This window comes from Chlorocebus sabaeus, chromosome 22 (assembly GCF_047675955.1).
Source record: "Chlorocebus sabaeus isolate Y175 chromosome 22, mChlSab1.0.hap1, whole genome shotgun sequence".
Classification (NCBI taxonomy): domain Eukaryota; kingdom Metazoa; phylum Chordata; class Mammalia; order Primates; family Cercopithecidae; genus Chlorocebus; species Chlorocebus sabaeus.
This window is the reverse complement of record NC_132925.1, coordinates 89198004-89217598: the sequence shown is the minus strand read 5'-3', so window position 1 is coordinate 89217598 and position 19595 is coordinate 89198004. Positions and strand designations below refer to the sequence as shown.

Genomic DNA, 19595 nt, shown 5'->3' with positions numbered 1-19595 from the left:
GACGCCCTGGAAGTGGCACTTGAACGGAGTCTTGAGGATTTTTGGCAAGGACACTCTACGTCTTGAAATGAAGGGCTGCGATGTTAAAGCATGCACATTCTCCACCAGGCTGTCAGCTGAGGTCCCTGGGCACTAATTTGCAGGTCTGACTTATCAGATCCAGTGTCAGGCCCAAGGTGTGGCGTGATAAGAGGGACATAGTGGCAGGGGGAGCTACCATCCTTTACCTCCCAATGGGTTAGTCCCTACTGTGTGTCCTCTTCTTTGACGACAGAAAGGAGCTGGACACACCTGCCCTGGGGCCCTGTGGACCTGGTCGTCAGCAACCCTCCCTACATCTTCCACCAGGACATGGAACAGCTGGCCCCCGAGATCCGCAGGTGCTAAGCAGGGTGGGCCAGGGAGGCCAGGCCTGGAAAGGCCTAATGGGATTAGTCTGCCCTCGAGGACCACATCATCTAGAGGGACAGGGGAGTTGGTGCTGAAACAGGCAGTGGTGTTACGTGGACGCACTGGAGAGCCCACAGTCCTACCTAGATTCAGCATCTGCCTCCCTACTTAAGGCTACTGAACAGCCACCGAACCTCTCTGGGCCTGTTTCCTGCCTCTGAAAAAAGGGAGGTAGTGCTCTGCAGGGCCATAGGAGGACTCAGTGACGACTTGAAAGCATCAAACACAGTGGAGGACTCATAGGGGGTGCTTTGTAGATGGGCACATCATTTTATAGAATACTGAGGCCCAGCGAGGGAAGGTGTCTTGTCTGTGGTCACATGGGGGCTCGGTGGGAAAGCTGGGACTAAAACTTGGCCCCAGGCTAGCTTTGCGCCAGGTGATCCTGCTCTTACACAGGGGCTGAGAACCAGGGGCAGCCCAGGAGTCCTGGATGGGACAGCAGTCATGTTGGATGGGATTGGGGTGTTGGCCCTCCCTTTCTGGGCTCTCAGGAGTGGTCAGGGCTAGCCCCAGATCTCCCAAACCAAGAAAAGGAGCAGCCTTGTGGGGAGACATTCATGCCCTGACATGAGTCAGTCCATCAGGAGAGGCCATCAGCCAGTGGGATTCAGCAAGCACGCCTGGCACTGCCTGGCAGGGTGCTGCCCATGAGAGGAAGGGAAGAGAAGCTGCCACCCATTTGGGACCCTCCTTCTCTGGGTCCTCAGATTTGCCCTTCAGTCTAGAGTGTAAGTTCCACAGGGCCCCATTTGTGGAGGCTCTGCCCACACCCTCCATGCATTTCAGATACCCCTTCCTCAGGCTGTCACCTCCTACTGCTTTCCCTTTCAGCTATGAAGACCCTGCGGCCCTGGACGGTGGGGAGGAGGGCATGGACATCATTACCCACATCCTGGCCCTGGCACCCCAGCTCCTGAAGGACTCTGGGTATGAATGGGATGGGTCTCCTAGGTCTGTCCCCAGCAGCCTCCACTGCTCCTAATGTGTACTGGGCAGGCCCTGGCAGAGATGAGCACAGGACCCTCACCTCACCAGCCCAAGCAGCCCAGAAGGGCAGGCCCCAGACCTGTCCTACTGAGCCCACCCATTTCTCCCCCATGTAGTAGTATCTTCTTAGAAGTGGACCCAAGGCACCCGGAGCTTGTCAGCAGCTGGCTTCAGAGCCGGCCTGAACTGTACCTTAATCTTGTGGCTGTGCGCAAGGACTTCTGTGGGAGGTGAGCTCCTACCCCTCTTTAGCCCTGTAGCATGCTGGTCTTTCCACTGGGGCCATCCTCAGCCCTGGCTGTCAGGAGAGTGTGCTGTTCCCACTCCCTGCTCATTCCCCGAGGCCCAGGTGGTAACCAGCCCCTATCCCTGTCTCCTCAGGCCCCGGTTCCTGCATATCCAGAGGTCTAGGCCATAGTGTGGCTGCCCTGTGGATGCCTTGTCAGTGGCGCCAGCCTGACCGGAGGGAGGTGGATGGCACTTTCCAGAACCCAAGTGCTTATGGCATTTCCCAAGGTTCTGTGATTTCCCCATGCTCTGCATTTCTAGGATATTTCTAGGACACCTGGGTAGACCCAAGTTCTCAGTCTGGCTCCATCACATCAGGGTGGCTGAGGGCAGTTGCTGTGTGTTGGTGAAATAGATGTGGGAGTATTGGGGGATATGGCCAGTAAAGTATTGAGAGACTAACAAATGGTGACCTAATGATTTGTTCCATGACTTGCAGGTCACCTGACCCCTTACTCCCAGGTAGCGCCAGGGTGAGAGTTTCCTTCTGCCCCAGCAGGGCTGGCCGTCAGTCCCCTGCTTGGTAGGGGTGTGCGGGTGCAGCGTGGAGGAAGGCACGTGAGTCCTCACTCCTGGCCTTGGATACCATGGGGCCTGGTGTAGAGCAGCTCACTCGCGGGGACTGATCAGTCCTCCACTGCCCTGGGTGCATGCGAACACACTTCCCTGGCCAAGCCTGGCTCAAGCACAGGAAGCTCATCTGCATTTCAGCTCAAGGATGACTGCCTGCTTTCTGGAGGGGAGGGCCTGGAGGTCCTTGCTGCACAGTTCCTGGGTCACACATCCACATTCATTTAATGGAAGGCTTGAGCCGTGAGGGGTGTTTCCTTTTTATCCCCATAGCTTTTAACTAAAACATCCCTTCTGAGTTGACCCCCTGGGGTTTCAAATAACCCATGTGTACCTGGTTGGGGCTGGGGAGAGTGAGAAACTGAGATACTGGGCACAGGATTGTGGCCTCCACCCCAGCTCTGGTCTGTGCAGACTCATGGCCACCAGGAGGCCTGCAGATCCAGCCTTCCTATCAACAGTGACAGGAAATCTCTAGGTTGGTGAGTACTGGTGGTGTGAGCCTGCTTCAGGGTGGGTCCTAAGGAACATGGCAAACCAGGCTGGCTCATTCCACTAGACTGCCCCCTGCCACTCCAGCACTTCCCAGGGCCTGGCAGTATGGTCTGATGGGCAGTGTGGTCCGATGGGCAGCATCCTTTGCTGCAGCCAGGAGAGCTGAGTTCCAAGGCTGTGTCCTGCAGTGGGACCTTGGGCAGCTCCTTTCCCTATAAGAAGCTGGCTCTTCTGAGTCCAAGGTTAGCGCCAAGTGGCAGCCTCTTTCCTCTTAGCCAAGTGGAATGTGCATGCTGGCATCTGAATGTCCATTCTCCAGGCAGAGAGAACAAGAGAAGGTGTGAACTGCCTGAGGTCCCATGATAGTGGCCAAGTGGAGATAGTAAGTTAGATCCGTCCCTTTGGGGAGCCTGTATTGCTGGAGTCACACCCAGCCTAAGTGTCGCCCTGCACTATGGCTGGAGGACGCATTTGGCAGAGGTCACGCTACAGCTCCCAGTGCCCCAGTGGCCTGCCCCATGCCCAGCCCCAGCTGCATGAACCTTGAGCTGCCCCTGGCTTCCTTTGAAGAGGCTGCTCCAGAAGGAACTCGGGTTGGGAGGCGAAGGGGTGCACAACCAGGGCGAAGCTCCCCACTCCCTGAGTCCCCTGTGCTCACAGACCTTTGCCTGCTAAGGTCCTCACCAGTGTTGCCCTTTCTGTCTTCCTCCCTGTGCCCTTTGGCTCTTGCTGTCTTCAGCAGCATCTCAGGGTAGTTGCCGTGACCTTAGTGCAGTCTATCATCCCCCACCCCTCAGCCAGTCCTGGCTTCCCTGATGGTCTCACCCTCCTGGCCTCAGGCCCATTCCTGAGGAAGGGCCTTGGCGAGCTTGTGGATGTTGCACCAAAAGAGAGTGCAGTGTTGGAGAGTGACAGTGTTGGGGCAGCTGGGGCCACAAGCAGGAGCGGCCCTCAGGGACAACTTTCTGCCCAGAAAAATGTGCAGCTTGACTCTGCTGAGGAAAAGGTCCAAGCCAAGAGGACTGGCAGGTGGGGCCTCAAGCCTGCAGCCACTGGCTTGATTGGGCCCTGGACACTGAGCCCTGATGTTGTAGCCACACCAGCCTGGATTTCAATCCCAGAATCTGCCCCTCACCACAATGTGACCTTGGGCAGATGACTTCACCTCACTCAGCCTTGGCTTCTAAGACTGAGAAATGTGACTAAATGCTTTATTTCATAGGATGCGTGTGAGGAGCCCATGGAAGGTGCCTGGCTTGGCACATTGTGGCATTTTTTCTCGCCTTCCTCAGAGGGCAGACACAGGGAGGAAGGACCTGGTGCTCTCAGGCATCCATCTGATGCTTGGGACCAACATAAGGCAGGCAGGGATACAAGGCAGTCTGGAAAGAAAGGTAGGCAGGAGTTTCAGTCTTGGGCTCTTGACTCCTCATTGTTGTCTAGAGATGGAGCCAGCAGGCTGGTAGCCTGGCAGCCCACATCTCCCCTCAGCCCCTCCTCACTATGGCCCCAGTGCCTTGAGGCCCAGGCCAGGGCAGCCAGTGGCTCCAGCTCAGGGAAAGCCAGGCTCACCTGCCCTATCCCCTCCCTTGCTCCTGAGGCCAAAGCCAGAGACTCGAACTACCTCCCCACCACCACCAGCATATGTCAAGGAGCACTTGCAGGCAGAATGGGAGGAGGACATGGAGCTGATGCCGGAGTCCAGGCTGTGCAGGCCCCTGAGGTCTTGAGAGATGTGCCTACTGCCCATGCAGCCTCCTTCAGCCAGAGCCCAGAGCACAGACAGGAGTGTAGGAGTCCCTGTTTGATGTACTCTGGGAAAGTAATTCTATCTCCTCTTCTGATAGTTGGGGAAACTGAGGCCTTATCTCACAGTTGGATGCTTTTCCCAGTTGTCAATGGGTTTCTCCATGGGTCTCATCCGGCTGCCTTATTGAAATATGCCTCCAACCCTGTAAATGCAAGAAATCTACTCTTTTTGGCTCCTTTACCACCACCTGGGCCCTGGGCCATTGGCTGCTCCCAATCCCTGCCCCAAACACTTAGCTGGCTCCCCATGACTTAAGTGTGTTCTCTTGTGTCCTATGGAATCCAGTTCTGAAGAGATGGGGGAGGACAACTGTGGGAAAAGCCCTGGGGGCCCTTCCAAGGCTCCATCTGTGCTCTGAGTAGGCTGCCATCAGAACAAAGGGTTCCACTGCTGACAAGGTTTGAGAACTGCTGGCTTGAGGTGGGAACCCCTTTAACCTCTGCGGGACAGCATGTCTTTCCCTATCCACCTTCGATTCTTTTCTCTCTTCATTGGCTCCTTCTTAGTGGATTCTTTTCTCTACTGCCCTGGGCTTCAGCCTTTGTGCAGCACTGTTGATGCCCTGAACACACACCTTCCCTCTGCCCAGGCAGTGCAAACGATCCACTTCTTCAAGCTCCAACACAAATGCTGCTTCCTTTAGGACACCTGCTCTGTGCTCTCCCTGCCTCCCCTAGCTCATACCTCTGCTGGCACCAATGACCTTCTGTACCATGCCTTCAGAAACCTTATCCCCCTCATCTCTGGGGCCCCCTGTGGATCTGGCATACCCAAGTTCAGTAAATGTCTACCGGTAAGCTGATGGTACATGCATTTTCTAGAATAGAGCTGGGACTCCCCATGTGGCCCACATCTGACCTGGCGGCCCATGTATTCCGGTCATTAGGGAGAGGAAGCATGAGGACCTGGCCTTCTGCCCGACCCAGGCAGCCATTCAAGTTGAGCAGTGGCCACTTCGAATGCTTAAGTGCACCTGATCCCTGCGCGACAGCCATGCCAGGAGAACAGGCTGTCCTTGGCGGCAGTAGGAGCAGGCGCCAGGTTTCCTGGAGCTCTTGGCTTCAGCCAGCTCCCAGCCAGAGTCCTGGCTAGGGCAGAGACCTGATCTCCCCCTCATGACTTTCTACCTCGGACAAGCCCCCTGAACTGGATTTGAGACTGTCAAAGCAACTCTACCACTGCTTTGGTAGGCTGAACAGTGACCCCCCAAAATCGCAGTGTCTTAATCACCTAATCCTTAACATGTGACTATATTACCTTCACATAGCAAAATGGACTTTGCAGATGTGATTAAGGATCTTGAGATGGAAAGAGTATCCTGGATTTTTCAGGTAAACTGAGTATAATCACAAGGGCCTCTGTAAAGGAGGCAGGAGTTTCAGAGTGACGGAAGAAAATGTATGTAACAATGGAAGCAGAGGTCAGAGTGATGCAATTGCTGGAGGAAGAGCCATGAGCCAAGGAATGCAGACAGCCTTTTCTTCCCTGGGGCCTCAAGAAGAATGTAGTCCTGCCAACACCTTGATGTTAAGCCCTGTGAAACTGATTTCAGATTGCTGACCTCCAGAATAGTAAGATCATAGGTTTGTGTTGTTTTCAGCCACTAAATGTGTGATAATTTGTTACAGCAGCCATGGGAAATGAATACAGATTGTGGTGCCCAAATTAGTGCTGCTGTAACACATGCCTACTGACTGAAGTGGCTTTGGAATTGCAATGTGGAAATGGGCAGAGGCTGGAAGAATTTTGAGTCATGATAAATTGCCTTAACCACCTCTCTTCAGATAGGTGATGTGGCCCGGGGAACTCTTCCTCAACCTTCAGACCTAAACTGCCCAGGCTCCCCATTTTTTACTCTTATTTGGAGAGAGGTGGCCCTTTCTCACAGTGAGAAGAGTGGAAGACTGACCAGCATGGGTCCCAGAAGGGAGTGGGTGAGGAATGGTACTGGGATGTAGGGAGAGAGTGCAAGGCTGGCCTCCATGACCCATCTCCAGAGACTGGGTCCAGAGAGGACCTCAGAGACTGGGGCCAAGCCTGTTCCTGCTTTCCTGTGGAGTTAATATGACTGGCCCAGGACCCCTTGGGTGTGTGAGGATGAGCAGGGGCCCTATACTCTCTGGGTTGCAGGTACTGCATCTGTGAAATGAGCACAGCAGCCCCTGACTTTGAGGTAATGGGCCTGGCCCCTCCATGTAAGTCATAGGCCTGAGCAGAGCTGTGTCACCATTCTGTTCCTATGGTGAAATGGGGCTATCCCTGGGGTTCTCAACCTCCTGGTCCCTAAAACTGAAGTGGCCAACTGGTGCCCTCAGCCCTGTCCCTGTCCAGGCTGGGACTAGGACCTCCCTCTCCAGGGGTACTAAGGGACTCTGGAGACACTATCCCACCTGGCCAAGGCTTAGGGCTCCTGAGGCCAGTCCTAACCCAGGAGCCATATGGAGAACTACTGGGAAGCCAGACATGGGCCTCATGCTGGGTTTCAGAGCTGAGAAGCTAGGGGACAGGGAGCATGGACACCTGGGTTCAAGGGTCAGCTTGGCCCCAAATCATCTGGATACACTTTGGATGAAGCCAGGAGGGCCTGTTTATACTGGAAGGGGTGGATCTTGGCAAGACTTATGTTCAATCCCTGATCTTTTTGTCCCAGAGAGGGATGGGGCTTACTTGAAGTAACACAGCACTTGACTACTGACTCCCAGTGTGGTGCTCTCATCTACCATTGCTTCCAAGGGTCTGTGGTTAGTTAATTAAGTTAATTAGGTGGTGCTCATATGGCTGTCCTTGTAGCTACTAAACCCAGGGATTCAGGCCCATAAAGCCCTCTGGGCCAGGTTTATGGGCAGGTAAGAGCCACATTAGGCCAACTGTAGCCCCTGGGTGTGCAGACAGATCTGGGTCCCATCAGAAACTCTGGTAGCTGTGGGAGGAGAGCAGGATATCCCCCGCTTGCGGAATGAGTGGGCGCCTTCCCCTCTGAGGGAACTGACTGTACAACCCCCAGCCTCTTCCCTCCCAGGGCCCTCCTGAGGTGTCTGGAAGGACCTTTGGGATCTTTGGCCTCATAACCAGGAATCAGAAGCTTCAAATTCTAGGGGCCCCTTTTCTTCCAAAGACTACCTCTCACACATACAACGGTCCTGCAGGAAAATGGTCAGGAAAGGCCCAGTTTACAGCTCACAGAGTGGGAAAGGCAAGGAAGCCTACCTCAGCCTCACTGAAAGCCCTGAACTGGGCTGACCTCCACCTGCTCCAGCTATGCCTAAAGGGGGAGGGTGCGACAGCTCAGAGTAACTATGCTCCATGGTAGGCAGGCCTGGCTAAGTGGCCCCCTTCCCAGGGTCTGGAGTCTACCTCAGACACTCTAACTCTCAGAGCAGAGGATGTCACCTTTTTGCTCCGTCTTGTACTAGGTCTGCAGCCCTCTTCTGGGGCATGTGGCTGGGAAATGGTGGGATCAGATATCCCCTACTGAGCCCAGAGAGCAGATGGTTGGTACCTGAAACAGAGATCCCTGCACTACAGATGAGAAAATTCAGGCTTAGCAGGACAGGAGCAGAGTTGGGGCACAATCCCAGGTCTCTTCTCTGGCTCCAAGCTGCCAGTCTTTCCTTTGCCACCCGAAGACCCCCCACCCTGCCTTGCTTTCCAGGAACAGGCCTGCCTGCCTGGAGAGGCGGCCAAGTCCCTCTGCTGTTCCTGGAAGTCAGCGTGAGGCTGAGCTACATGACCAAGCAAAGCAAACTAGGACTACAGGTGCGAACCACCCTGCCTGGCTCATTTTTAATTTATTTATTTATTTATTTATTTATTTTGTAGAAACAGGGTCTCTTGATGTTGCCAGGGCTGGCACATGGGGTTTTTAATTGTCCCTACATTACAAAGTTGAGGACATCAAGGCTCAGCAGGATGCAGTTACGGATCAGGTTGCATAGCTAGACTGGAAGGGAGGATGAGGCTGCCATTGGTGCCCATTTGACTATCAGAGACACTGAGGCCAGCATAACTAGGTCCTGGGCTGTCCCCTACAGAGCTTAGTGCAGAAGTCACCTGGGCTTGTGGACCCTTGGAGCAGGAGCAAGGGTTTCCAGGGCTGTCCCTAGAGGGCTTTCTAGAAGACCTGCAGCTGCACCTGGGTGCGTCTCCTGAGGTATAGGGCCAACAAGGCCTCAGTCTCTCAAGACCTGCTATGTGTCAGGCACCAGGGAGATGATACCAAGTGGAGGGTCCTATAGAATATGGTGCATCCTGTGCCAAGTACTTCCAGGATTATCTTACTCAACCTTCATGACATCCTGAGAGATGGAGGCTGTGAACCCTCTCGTTATACCGACAAGGAAACAAACAGAGGGTCTAAGAAACTTGCTTGTATGCTGTCTGAGCTGTGATTCTGGCACAGGCTGAGTGACCTGGAGCTGGACGCCTTAGTCGTCACACCAGGCTTGAGAGGGGCGGATAGGACAGGAATATACCAGGCCGTAGGGACAGTCTGGACAAAGGCCTGGAGTTCTGCAGACACACGGGTAGGGATGTGTAGGGGTAAGCTGGTGCTGGGGGGTGCCCTTGGCTGAGCTCTGAATGCATTTCTGGGGACCAGGACCCTAAAGAGGTTTTTGAGCTGAGTTACAGAGTTAGAGAGGCATTGAGGCTGCTCTTTCTGGCTTCCAGGAAAAAGGGACTGGGGCAGGAGGCTGCAACTGTCCAGGGTCTGGAGGCTGCTGGGGTCTGTAGCAGTGGCATCAGATACTCTGGAACAGAACTGACTCAGCCATTGCTGAGGGGTTGGATGTGGGATGGCCAGGACCACAATGGGCCCAGGGCTCTGATTGGGATGTGGAGGAAATGGGGCCACCTGAGTTGGAGACGGGTGCTGGAGGGGGACAGTCGGGGAGCTTGACAGCATAGGATGCTTCCAGAATATCCGAGAGGCAGCATCGGAGTGTCTGGAGATGCAAATGTGACCATGTGGGGACACAGTCCAAAGGCAGCCCTTGAGGTAGAGTTGGGAAGAACACTCTCCTAGACCTGAGTGCTGACAACAGTACTGGGCACCTGCAGTATGTAAACTAGTGCCAGGTGCCGCACACACTTTGTCATAAATCTTTCTGTTGGCACATCAGGGATCCCTTCCTTGGCCCACTGTATGGATGAAGGGACTGAGGCTTAACCTGCCCAAGGCCACACAGCCAGCAACTGGCCATGCTGGAGTTTGAACCTAGTCCTCTGACGTCCCAGCCAGGAGAGGCGTGAGCAGGCTGCAGAGGCCAAATGCAGCCCAGAGCCTCAACCCCCAGAGGGGCCCCAGGAGCCAGTGAGGTGCCCCACAGCCAACATGGGCTCCAGAGTGAAGGGGAAAGTGATGAATCAAACAGAAAGCAGCAGATGCAGACTGAGCTCTCTCCCCGTCAGCCCGGGTGCCAGATTTTCACGCCCACAGCAAAGGGGCCAGGCAGAGCACTAGGTGTAGGGCAGGAGAGGGCAGCGAAAGTGGTTGCCACTGAACCCAGACTCATATACTCCGGATATGGGTGGCGCAGACTGACAGACACCCAGCCCAATTCCAGACTGAAAGTTGAGTCCATCTCAGCATGTGAGGATATGAAGTTTGCCTTGTCACGAGGAGCATTTCAGGTCCTTAGGCCTGTGAGGTTCTGGGATGAGGCACCAGATGCATATGTCTAAAAACCCTTGTTGAAGGCACTCCACAGCTCAAGAACTGACCATTGCTGCCTACTTTCTTGGCCCGCACTGAAAACCACTGTTTCTTCATCATTTTCCTCAGCCCTCCTGCCTCAGTCCCCCAGAACTTTGGAGCTCATTCTTTCAAAGCACGTTTCGTGTGCAACTCAAATATATATTTTTAAAAAGATAAAATGAGCATCTTGTTAGCATAAATGTATTTTGCAAATGCAAATTATTTCTCAGCATACAATCCATCAAGTCGAACAGCAATGAACACAAATGTTTGAACTGGGGGCTGGGATGGTAGTTGTAGTCTTATGTTGGTCTCAATGTCCAGTTTCTTTCAGTGTTTGATTTTGGTAGCACAGGATGAAGTGACCGCTGATTCTCACAAATAAGTGTTTACAAATGCTAGCACTATGTCTGAAGCCCACCTTGCAGTCTCTTTGATTGACAGGGACAGCAAGAGAAGCCTTATTTCAAGCTCAGCACAAACCCTGTTCTCTGAGTACATGGGAAGGATTTTAATGTGTCATAATTTGGTGCTGTGCCCATTTGAGTCTGTGCGTGGTTTTAAAAATTGGATTTTTTTTCAATAATTAAAAATATGAGCTGGGCATGGTGGCACATTCCTGTGGTCCCACCTACTTGGGAGGCTGAGGCAAGAGGATTACCTGAGCCCAAGAGTTTAAGACAGCAATGAGCTATAATTGTACCACTGCACTCCAGCCTGGACATCAGAGACAGACCCTGTCTCTAAAAAAATAATTTTAGACTGGGCACGGTGGCTCATGCCTGTAATCCCAGCACTTTGGGAGGCTGAGGCAGGCAGATCACTTGAGGTCAGGAGTTCAAGGCCAGGCTGGCCAACCTGGTGAAAACCCGTCTGTACTAAAAATACAAAAATTAGCCAGGTGTGGTGGCTCACGCCTGTAATCCCAGCTACTCGAGAGGCTGGGGCAGGAGAATCGCTTGAAACTGAGAGGCAGAGGTTGCAGTGAGCCAAGATCACGCCATTGCACTCCCACCCAGGCAACAAGAGCGAAACTCTGTCTCAAAAATAATAATAATAGGCCGGGCGTAGTAGCTCACATTTCTAATCCCAGCACTTTGGGAGGCCAGGGATCACAAGGTCAGGAGTTTGAGACCAGTCTGGCCAATGCAGTGAAACCCCATCTACTAAAAATACAAAAATTGGCCGGGCACGGTGGCTCACGCCTGTAATCCCAGCACTTTGGGAGGCCGAGGCAGGCGGATCACGAGGTCAGGAGATCGAGACCATCCTGGCTAACACGGTGAAACCCCGTCTCTACTGAAAAATACAAAAAACTAGCCGGGCGAGGTGGCGGGTGCCTGTAGTCCCAGCTACTCCGGAGGCTGAGGCAGGAGAATGGCTGAACCCGGGAGGCGGAGCTTGCAGTGAGCTGAGATCTGGCCACTGCACTCTAGCCTGGGCAACAGAGCCAGACTCTATCTCAAAAAAAAAAAAAAAAAAAAATTAGCTGGGCCTGGTGGCGGGCTCCCATAACCACAGCTACTCAGAAGGCTAAAGCAGAATCGCTTGAACCTGGGAGGCAGAGGTTGCAGTGAGCCGAGATCACATCACTGCACTCCAACCTGGGCGACAGAGCTAGACTCCGTCTCAAAAAAATAAATAAAATTTAAAAATTATAGTAATTTTAAAAAATGTTTTAAAAATGAAAGAAAAGGGGCTGGGCACGGTGGCTCAAGCCTGTAATCCCAGCACTTTGGGAGGCCGAGATGGGCGGATCACGAGGTCAGGAGATCGAGACCATCCTGGCTGACACGGTGAAACCCCGTCTCTACTAAAAAATACAAAAAACTAGCCGGGCGAGGTGGCGGGCGCCTGTAGTCCCAGCTACTCGGGAGGCTGAGGCAGGAGAATGGCATGAACCCGGGAGGCGGAGCTTGCAGTGAGCTGAGATCCGGCCACTGCACTCCAGACTGGGCGGCAGAGCGAGACTCCATCTCAAAAAAAAAAAAAAAAAAAAAAAAAAAAAAAAAAAAAAAAATGAAAGAAAAGGAAGAAGGGAGGAGGAAGCAAGAAAGAGAGAAAGGGACTGCACACAGTGGCTCACGCCTGTAATCCCAGTATTTTGGGAGACTGAGGCGGGCAGATCAACTGAGGTCAGGAGTTCAAGACCAGCCTGGCCAACATGTTGAAACCCTGTCTCTACTAAAAATACAAAAATTAGCCAGACGTGGTGGCTCATGCCTGTAATCCCAGCTACTTGAGAGGCTGAGGCAGGAGAATCTCTTGAACCCAGAAGGCGGAGGTTGCAGTGATCTGAGAAAGGAAGAAGAAAAGAAAGAAAAGGAACTCCTGTGGGGTGGGGCATCTGGGGCACTTGATGCCCCACGTGACCATTCCCTTCCTGGAGGTCTGCCCCAACTGCTCCAGCCCCCATAGCCTGAGGCTCCCAGCGCCTCCCACCCAGCATCTGTCACAGCAAATGAATCTGGGCCACACGCTCCTGAAAGGTCCTGGGAGCCCCACCTGGTTCCAGTGTGGATGCTCCAAGTACTCCATCCCTGATCTGGGGCAGGGAAGAAAGCCCCGAGCAGTAGACATGGGCTAGGGACTTCCCCAGGCCCTTGGTGGTGCCTCCAAGGGTGGAAAGACTGGGGAACCTTGTGCCCCTGAAAGCCCAGAGTTTCACTGGTTCTGGGTACCTTCATTTCTGGGAACTGACTGTGCTTTGGAAAGAGAGAAATGAGAAGCAAAACCCTAGGGCCCCAGTATCACCCCTCCTTTCTTCCTTCCGCTTAGTCACAGCCAAGAGCTCAGTATCTGAGCCTCCCTTAGGGCCACTGGGTGGGGCAGAATTCAAGGTCAGGCCAGGACACAGCATCTGGGACGAGTCCTCCTTTCCTGCCAACAGCCTCCGTGAGGGGTCCTGGGATTGCTGAGGGCTGAGACTGCCTTCCCAAAGTTGGGAAAGGGGTAACTGAGGTTCTCATCTGACCTGTCTCACCTCCTACTTGCAGGCCAATCATTCCTGCATAGTCATTTATTAGGCACCAACTGTAAGCCAGGCCCAGGAGGTTGGATGGTTCAGGTGGGACCCTGTCCTTGCAGAACTTATGGACTTGCACATAGAGTCCTCCTGACAGGCCCCTCATGAGTGGCTGGGTCTTTATGAGTTTTCTGGTGAGCAATGGGGAGCCATGGGAGGCACTAGGCTCTGGGGAAGCCAAGCCACATCGCATGTACATAGCACAGAGACTCACACGCCCCTGCACAGGCAGCCACATGTACATGTATGTTCATGGGCGTGGGCCTTGAGCACTGGATCCCGTGAGCCACTGCACCTGGCCAACTGGGTCCATGTCCATAATCACAGGTGTCCACGCAGGGCCTCCCTTGGATCGGGGAGCTCCAGGCTCTGGAAACCAGGTCAGGGCTGCATGCACACACACGTGTGTGTGTGTGTGTGTGTGTGGTGTCGTGTCACTCTGCCTCAGAGGCCCAACCACTGCCTCCAAGTCATGGGAGTGCAGAGCCCATGTGAGCTCAAACACTGCCCCATGTCATAGAAAACAGGGCCAAAGCTCAGAGAGGGCCCATGACTTGCCCAGTGTCACACAGCAAGGTGGGGCCAGTCTGGGAGGGAAATGAACCAGACCTTATCCACATCCCTGACCTTTTTGCTTCATGCTTGGAGCTTGGCACCCCCTGCGAACCACACTCCATTGACCTCTGGGAAATGGAGACTGGTGATTCTCCCAGCAAACCCACCTGGGAACTAACCACAGGCTCCTCCCAGCCTTCACTAACCAACCCCAGGATTTCCAACACCAGTGCTTTGCTTAGCTGTGCTGGGCACCTGAAACTCATTCTCCCTGCCACCCTCCCTTCCTGATTCCTTGAATAAGATTCAGCCTTCCAAATTTTACTCAAATGCTTCTACTTTCTCTGACACCCTGGAACTTTCCCCTGTCGCCAGCCTCCCTCCAGCATCTGTCCCCTCATTCTTACCTCCTGTTTACTTCCCCACAAAGGCCAAAAATTGACCCCTAGAGCCCGAGACTCTGGGTGGAGGATCTTCTTAGCTGGGACCACACCCAGAACAGCCCAGCCCTTCAGACTCTTGCCAGTCACAGTGGGGTGGGCCCTGGAGCTGAAAGAGGAAACAGCCTCCACCAGAGTCACCACCTGCCCTCAACCCTGCTTCTCCTCCGAAGGCCCAACAAGGTCCTGTGTGCCCTCCAAGGGCAGAGGAGGCTGCTGGCTGTGGGAGGAGACCTGGAGCACTGGGCCCGAGGAGTTTGCTATTCCAGCTTTTATTTACTCCTCTGTACCCTGAGCACCATTAACTGGGTGTCAGGCCTGTGCCTGTATTTGGCAGGGTGAGGGGTGGGGGCCAGACAAATTGTAGAGAAGCCTCAGGTCTTTGGGGTGTTGCCCCTCCACTACATGGCCCCAGACCAAGTTCTCTGCCAGTTTGCAGAGCTCTTCCCTTCCACTTGGTCTTGAGGAGAGGCCAGAGAGGCTGCCTTTACCCCATGAGCTCTGAACCCTCTCACTATCTGGCTGTCCCCTCATTCTCTCACTACCCACTCCCACTCCCGATGGGAGCCTCAGGCCCGGCTTAGGAACCCTGCCCATAGCTGTACTGATGTCCTTGGCTTTGCTATAGGGAAAGAACACAGCCACTCCACACTCTAGGACAGCCAGCTTGCGTCCAGTCCCTAGTGCAGAGGGGCTAGTTTAGGGAAGGACATTAGGAACCTGCCCGTGCACCTGACTCAGGGGCCCCAGAGAAGATTTAGTGGGCTAAGGGTGGGCAGGAGAATACAACTCTCAGCCAAGCAGAAGGTGGCTTTCAGCTCCCCGCTTCTCATTTCGTTTTACCCTGGCTGCACCAGGGCCATGCCCCTCATGGAAGGTTCGCTTTCCTGCTTATCTAGTCTCAGGTGTTACAGTTTTTCTTGTTATGTATTACACAGAGAGATGGCCTAACTGGTTCTTGCTGCTGCAAGGTCAAGTCATTAATTTACAGGGGTTTATCTTATAACTGGACAGCTTTTTGGTTTCTCTTACAAGATGTGCTGGTTGTTGCTTCTCTTGGATTTTCTACATTGACATTTTACCACTGAAAATAATGACAAATTTGTCTTTTCCTTTCTTTCTTTTCTTTTTTTTTTTGAGACGGATTCCCACTCTGTTGCCCAGACTGGAGTGCAGTGGTGTGATCTCCACGCACTGCAACCTCCGACTCCCAGGTTCAAGCGATTCTCTTGGCTCAGCCTCCCGAGTAACTGGGATTACAGGCATCCACCACCATGCCAGGCTAATTTATTTTTTGTATTTTTAGTAGAGATGGGGTTTTGCCATGTTGGCCAGGCTGGTCTCGAACTCCTGACCTCAAGTGATCTGCCCACCTCGGCCTCCCAAAGTGCTGGGATTACAGGCGTGAGCCACCATATCTGGCCTGTCTTTTCCTTTCTAATACTTATGGCTCTTATTTATTTTTCTTGTTTAATAGTTTGGCTGAAACCTTCAATACAATGTTGAAAAACAGTGACAGCTAGAGCATTTGTATATTGTTTCTCCCTTGGGGTGCCTCTGGTCCCTCCCTGTCGAGTGCATTTGCTATTAATTTTGGATAGATGGCCCTTTTCTACTTAATGGTTCAGTCTAGTTCTGGCTGACTCTGATTTTTGTTTTAGAGACTTTTTTTTTTTTTTTTTTCATCTTTCATTCATGCAACAGACCTTCAGTGAGCTGATTGCCAAGACTACACTGTCATACTGTGGTACCAAAGAAAAATTGACATGGTCCCTACTCAAAAGGAGTTCATGGCCTGGTGGAGGATAGATAGAGGCAGGCAAATAGTTCCTTATCCTTAGGCCATGGGGCGTGCATTCAATCACCATCTGCTGGCAATGTGCCAGGCACCAGGAATGGGCACTATTCAGACAGGCCCCCATCACAGTCTGATGGGGTCTAAGCAGCTCACATCCCCTCTCACTCAAGTTCCCACAGAGTAGTTGCAATGGTGAGCTGAGGTTTTCTCTGCTGCAGAGGCCAGGTGGGTAAGTAAACAAAAGTGCCCAAGAGCTAATCCCCCGGAGCAGCCTGAAACCAAGGAAGAGAGAGAGTTGGTAGACACATGCCCAGCTCCCTCACCCCTTGCATGGGACAACCATGGCTTGTGTTTTCTGCCAGCTCTCAACTGAAGACTGAGCCTCAGTTGCCTACAGAAGGAACCCACTCATTAACCCACCTATCTCCTTTGACTGCCTTTCCTTCCCTGTCTCACCCCCTCTCCCGTTTTACATCAGTAAGTGTGAAGGCTGAGATTTTATCCAACTTTCTTTTTTTTTTTTTGAGACAGAGTCACACTCTGTTGCCAGGCTGGAGTGCAACCTCTGCCTCCCAGGTTCAAGCGATTCTCCTGCCTTAGCCTCCCCAGTACTGAAACTACAGGCACAGGCCACCACGCCCAGCTATTTTGTATTTTTTTTTTTTTTTTTTTTTTGAGACAGAGTCTCACTCTGTCGCCCAGGCTGGAGTGCAGTGGCATGATCTTGACTCACTGCAAGCTCTGCCTCCCGGGTTCACGCCATTCTCCTGCCTCAGCCTCCCGTGTAACTGGGACTACAGGCACCCGCCACTGCGCCCGGCTAATTTTTTGTATTATTAGTAGAGACGGGGTTTCACCGTGTTAGCCAGGATGGTCTCAATCTCCTGACCTTGTGATCCATCTGCCTCGGTCTCCCAAAGTGCTGGGATTACAGGTGTGAGCCACCGTGCCTGGCCTATTTTGCATTTTTAGTAGAAACGTGGTTTCACCATGTTAGCCAGGATGGTCTCAATCTCTTGACCTCATGATCTGCCTACCTTGGCCTCCCAAAGTGCTGGGATTACAGGCATGAGCCACCTCACCAGGCTTATCCGACTTTCAAGCAAACAAGTTAGTCTGTCATATTCTCAAGGATCATGGCAGAAGGCACAGAACTCCTGGTTCAGAAACAGACAACAGATTATTGTTTACAGTAACGGCAGTAGACAGAGTAAAATCATTTTCTTGCACCACTTCCTTGAACCCCAGTTCCCACAGAGTGATGTGTTGATGGCCCGGTGATGCCTGCATATGCATTGGGTTGCATTACAGTGGAGAAACTGTATGCTGAATTTAGGGGACCCACATCTTGTATAATAAGCTGCAAGCAAACCTGCCCAGGTGGGAGATGTTATCTTTAGTATATGGGACAATAAACAAATCTGCCTTTTGCCCTGGAGGGAGATACTACCTCTATCTTCTAACGCTACTCACTATAATAATCACCCTTGTAAAGATAGTTTAGAACAAGGGCAACCAGTGCCTCTACTGGCAAATGTGCAGAAATAGGAGAGAACCATGGGGAACTGTCTCTCAATACCTTACTGGTGCTTCTTGGCATTACTTCCCAAATAATTTATTTGCATTTGGATGCTTGTCTCAGAGTCGTTTCTGGGGGGAAAAACCCAAGATGGAGAGATAACACTATATAAGCATCGGTGTATTTCTGGGGTGACTCTCTTTCCTCCAGACTTGTCCTGCAAACATCGCAGGGGAGCCACACAAAGGAAGAGGTTTCCACACCTAGGATTGATACTGCTGGGACTTCAGGGCAGGTGCTCTAAAGGACTCTTAGAATTTCATTTTTAATGTTTAATATTTGGTCCATCTAGAATTTATGGTGGAAAGTGTGAGGTAGACATTGCACTTTTTTTCCCTCCAAGTTGCTCCAGTATCACTGACTGGAAATTGTGCTTAGTCTCTTACCACTCTCTTCTAATCTGCCTGTAGCCTGTTCCTTAGAGTGTATCACAAACATACAAGTGATCAATTTCAAATAAATTGATTAAAGAATTCATGTGCATTCCCATCACTGGGATTTGACACTCAGTGCTGGTGCAGTGTGAGACAAACCCAAACACACACACTCATGATAACATGCGTTCTAGGGCAACGCATGGAGGTTGTGCTTTGGCTAACTGCAGAGCAAACACTACTTCAGCCTTCACAGAGAATTTGACTGTGAATACTGAAGATTTCTTCTCTCTCTTTCTTTTTGAGAAGAGTTTTGCTCTGTCAGCCAGGCTGGAGTGTAGTGGTATAATCATGGCTCACTGCAGCCTCGAAATCCTGGGCTCAAGTGATCCTTTGGCCTCAGCCTCCCAAGTAGCTGAACTGCAGACGTGCCCTGCCATGTTTGGCTAATTTTTAAAATATTTTTTGGAGAGAAAAGGTCTCACTATGTTGTCCAGGTTGGTCTTGGACTCATGGACTCAAGCGATCCTCCTGCTTTGGCCTCCCAAAGTGCTGGGATTACAAGTGTGAGCCACTGCACTCTGCTAAGGTTTCTTTTTATAAAAACATTTAGCAATATTCAATAACAATTTCAAAAAGTTAAGTAAAATTTTAGTTTGAAATCTTCTTAATTTAAATTTTAATACAATTATAACTTATAGTTTGTTTTGCCTCAATTTTACTAGGTGATTTTGATTATTTAAAAAATAACTTTTTAGGCTGGGTGTGGTGGCTAATGCCTGTAATCTCAGCACTTTGGGAGGCTGAAGTGGGTGGATCGCTTGAGCTCAGGAGTTCAAGACCAGCCTGAGCAATGTGGCAAAACCCTGTCTCTATAAAAAACCCTGTCTCTATACAAAAATTAGCCAGGTGTGGTGGCGGGTGCCTGTAGTCTCAGCTACTCAGGGAGGCCGAGGTGGGAGGACCCCTTGAGCCCAGGAGTTTGAGGTGTCAGTGAGCTATGATCACACTACTGTGCTCCAGCCTGGGTGACAGAGCAAGACCACCCCCTCAAAAAATAATTACAATTAAGGCCAGGCATAGTGGCTTATGTCTGAAGTCCCAAAGCTTTGGGAGGCCGAGGCGGGAGAATCCCTTGAGCCCAGGAGTTTGAGAGTAGCCTGGGAAACATGGCAAAACTCCATCTGTACAAAAAATACAAAAAAATTAGCAGGATGTGGTGGCACACACCTGTAGTACCAGCTACTTGGGAGGCTAAGGTGGGTGGATCACTTAAGCCTAGGAGGTCAAGGCTGCAGTGAGCCAAGATTGCACCACTGCACTCCAGTCTGGGCAAAAGAGTGAGACCCTGTCTCAAAAAATAATGATAATAATTAAATTAATTTAAAAATAAAAATAACTTTTTGGACTATAACATATTTTGAAATTTTGCTATATCTCATTTAACATATTTTTATGTTATTTGAATGTAATATTTTATTTCATTATTTTATTTATTTGTTTGAGATGGAGTTTCACTCTTGTCA

General features: G+C 51.7%; 1 protein-coding gene across 8 annotated transcripts in view; it reads left to right on the top strand.

The window, feature by feature from the left end:
* Window positions 1-19595, top strand: part of HEMK1 (HemK methyltransferase 1, mitochondrial release factors N(5)-glutamine) — a 38486-nt gene that overhangs the window by 9699 nt on the left and 9192 nt on the right. For 3 of the 8 annotated variants that reach the window (XM_073010131.1, XM_073010135.1, XM_073010132.1), the window contains 3 exons: window positions 275-380; window positions 1285-1380; window positions 1557-1670. In XM_073010131.1, coding sequence (XP_072866232.1) covers window positions 275-380; window positions 1285-1380; window positions 1557-1670 — 316 coding nt within the window. Of the gene's footprint in view, window positions 1-274; window positions 381-1284; window positions 1381-1556; window positions 1671-1821; window positions 2135-2167; window positions 3013-5489; window positions 18216-19595 lie in introns of those variants that run through there. The other 5 variants (XM_073010134.1, XM_007984366.3, XM_007984368.3 and 2 more) reach the window with 5 other exon arrangements.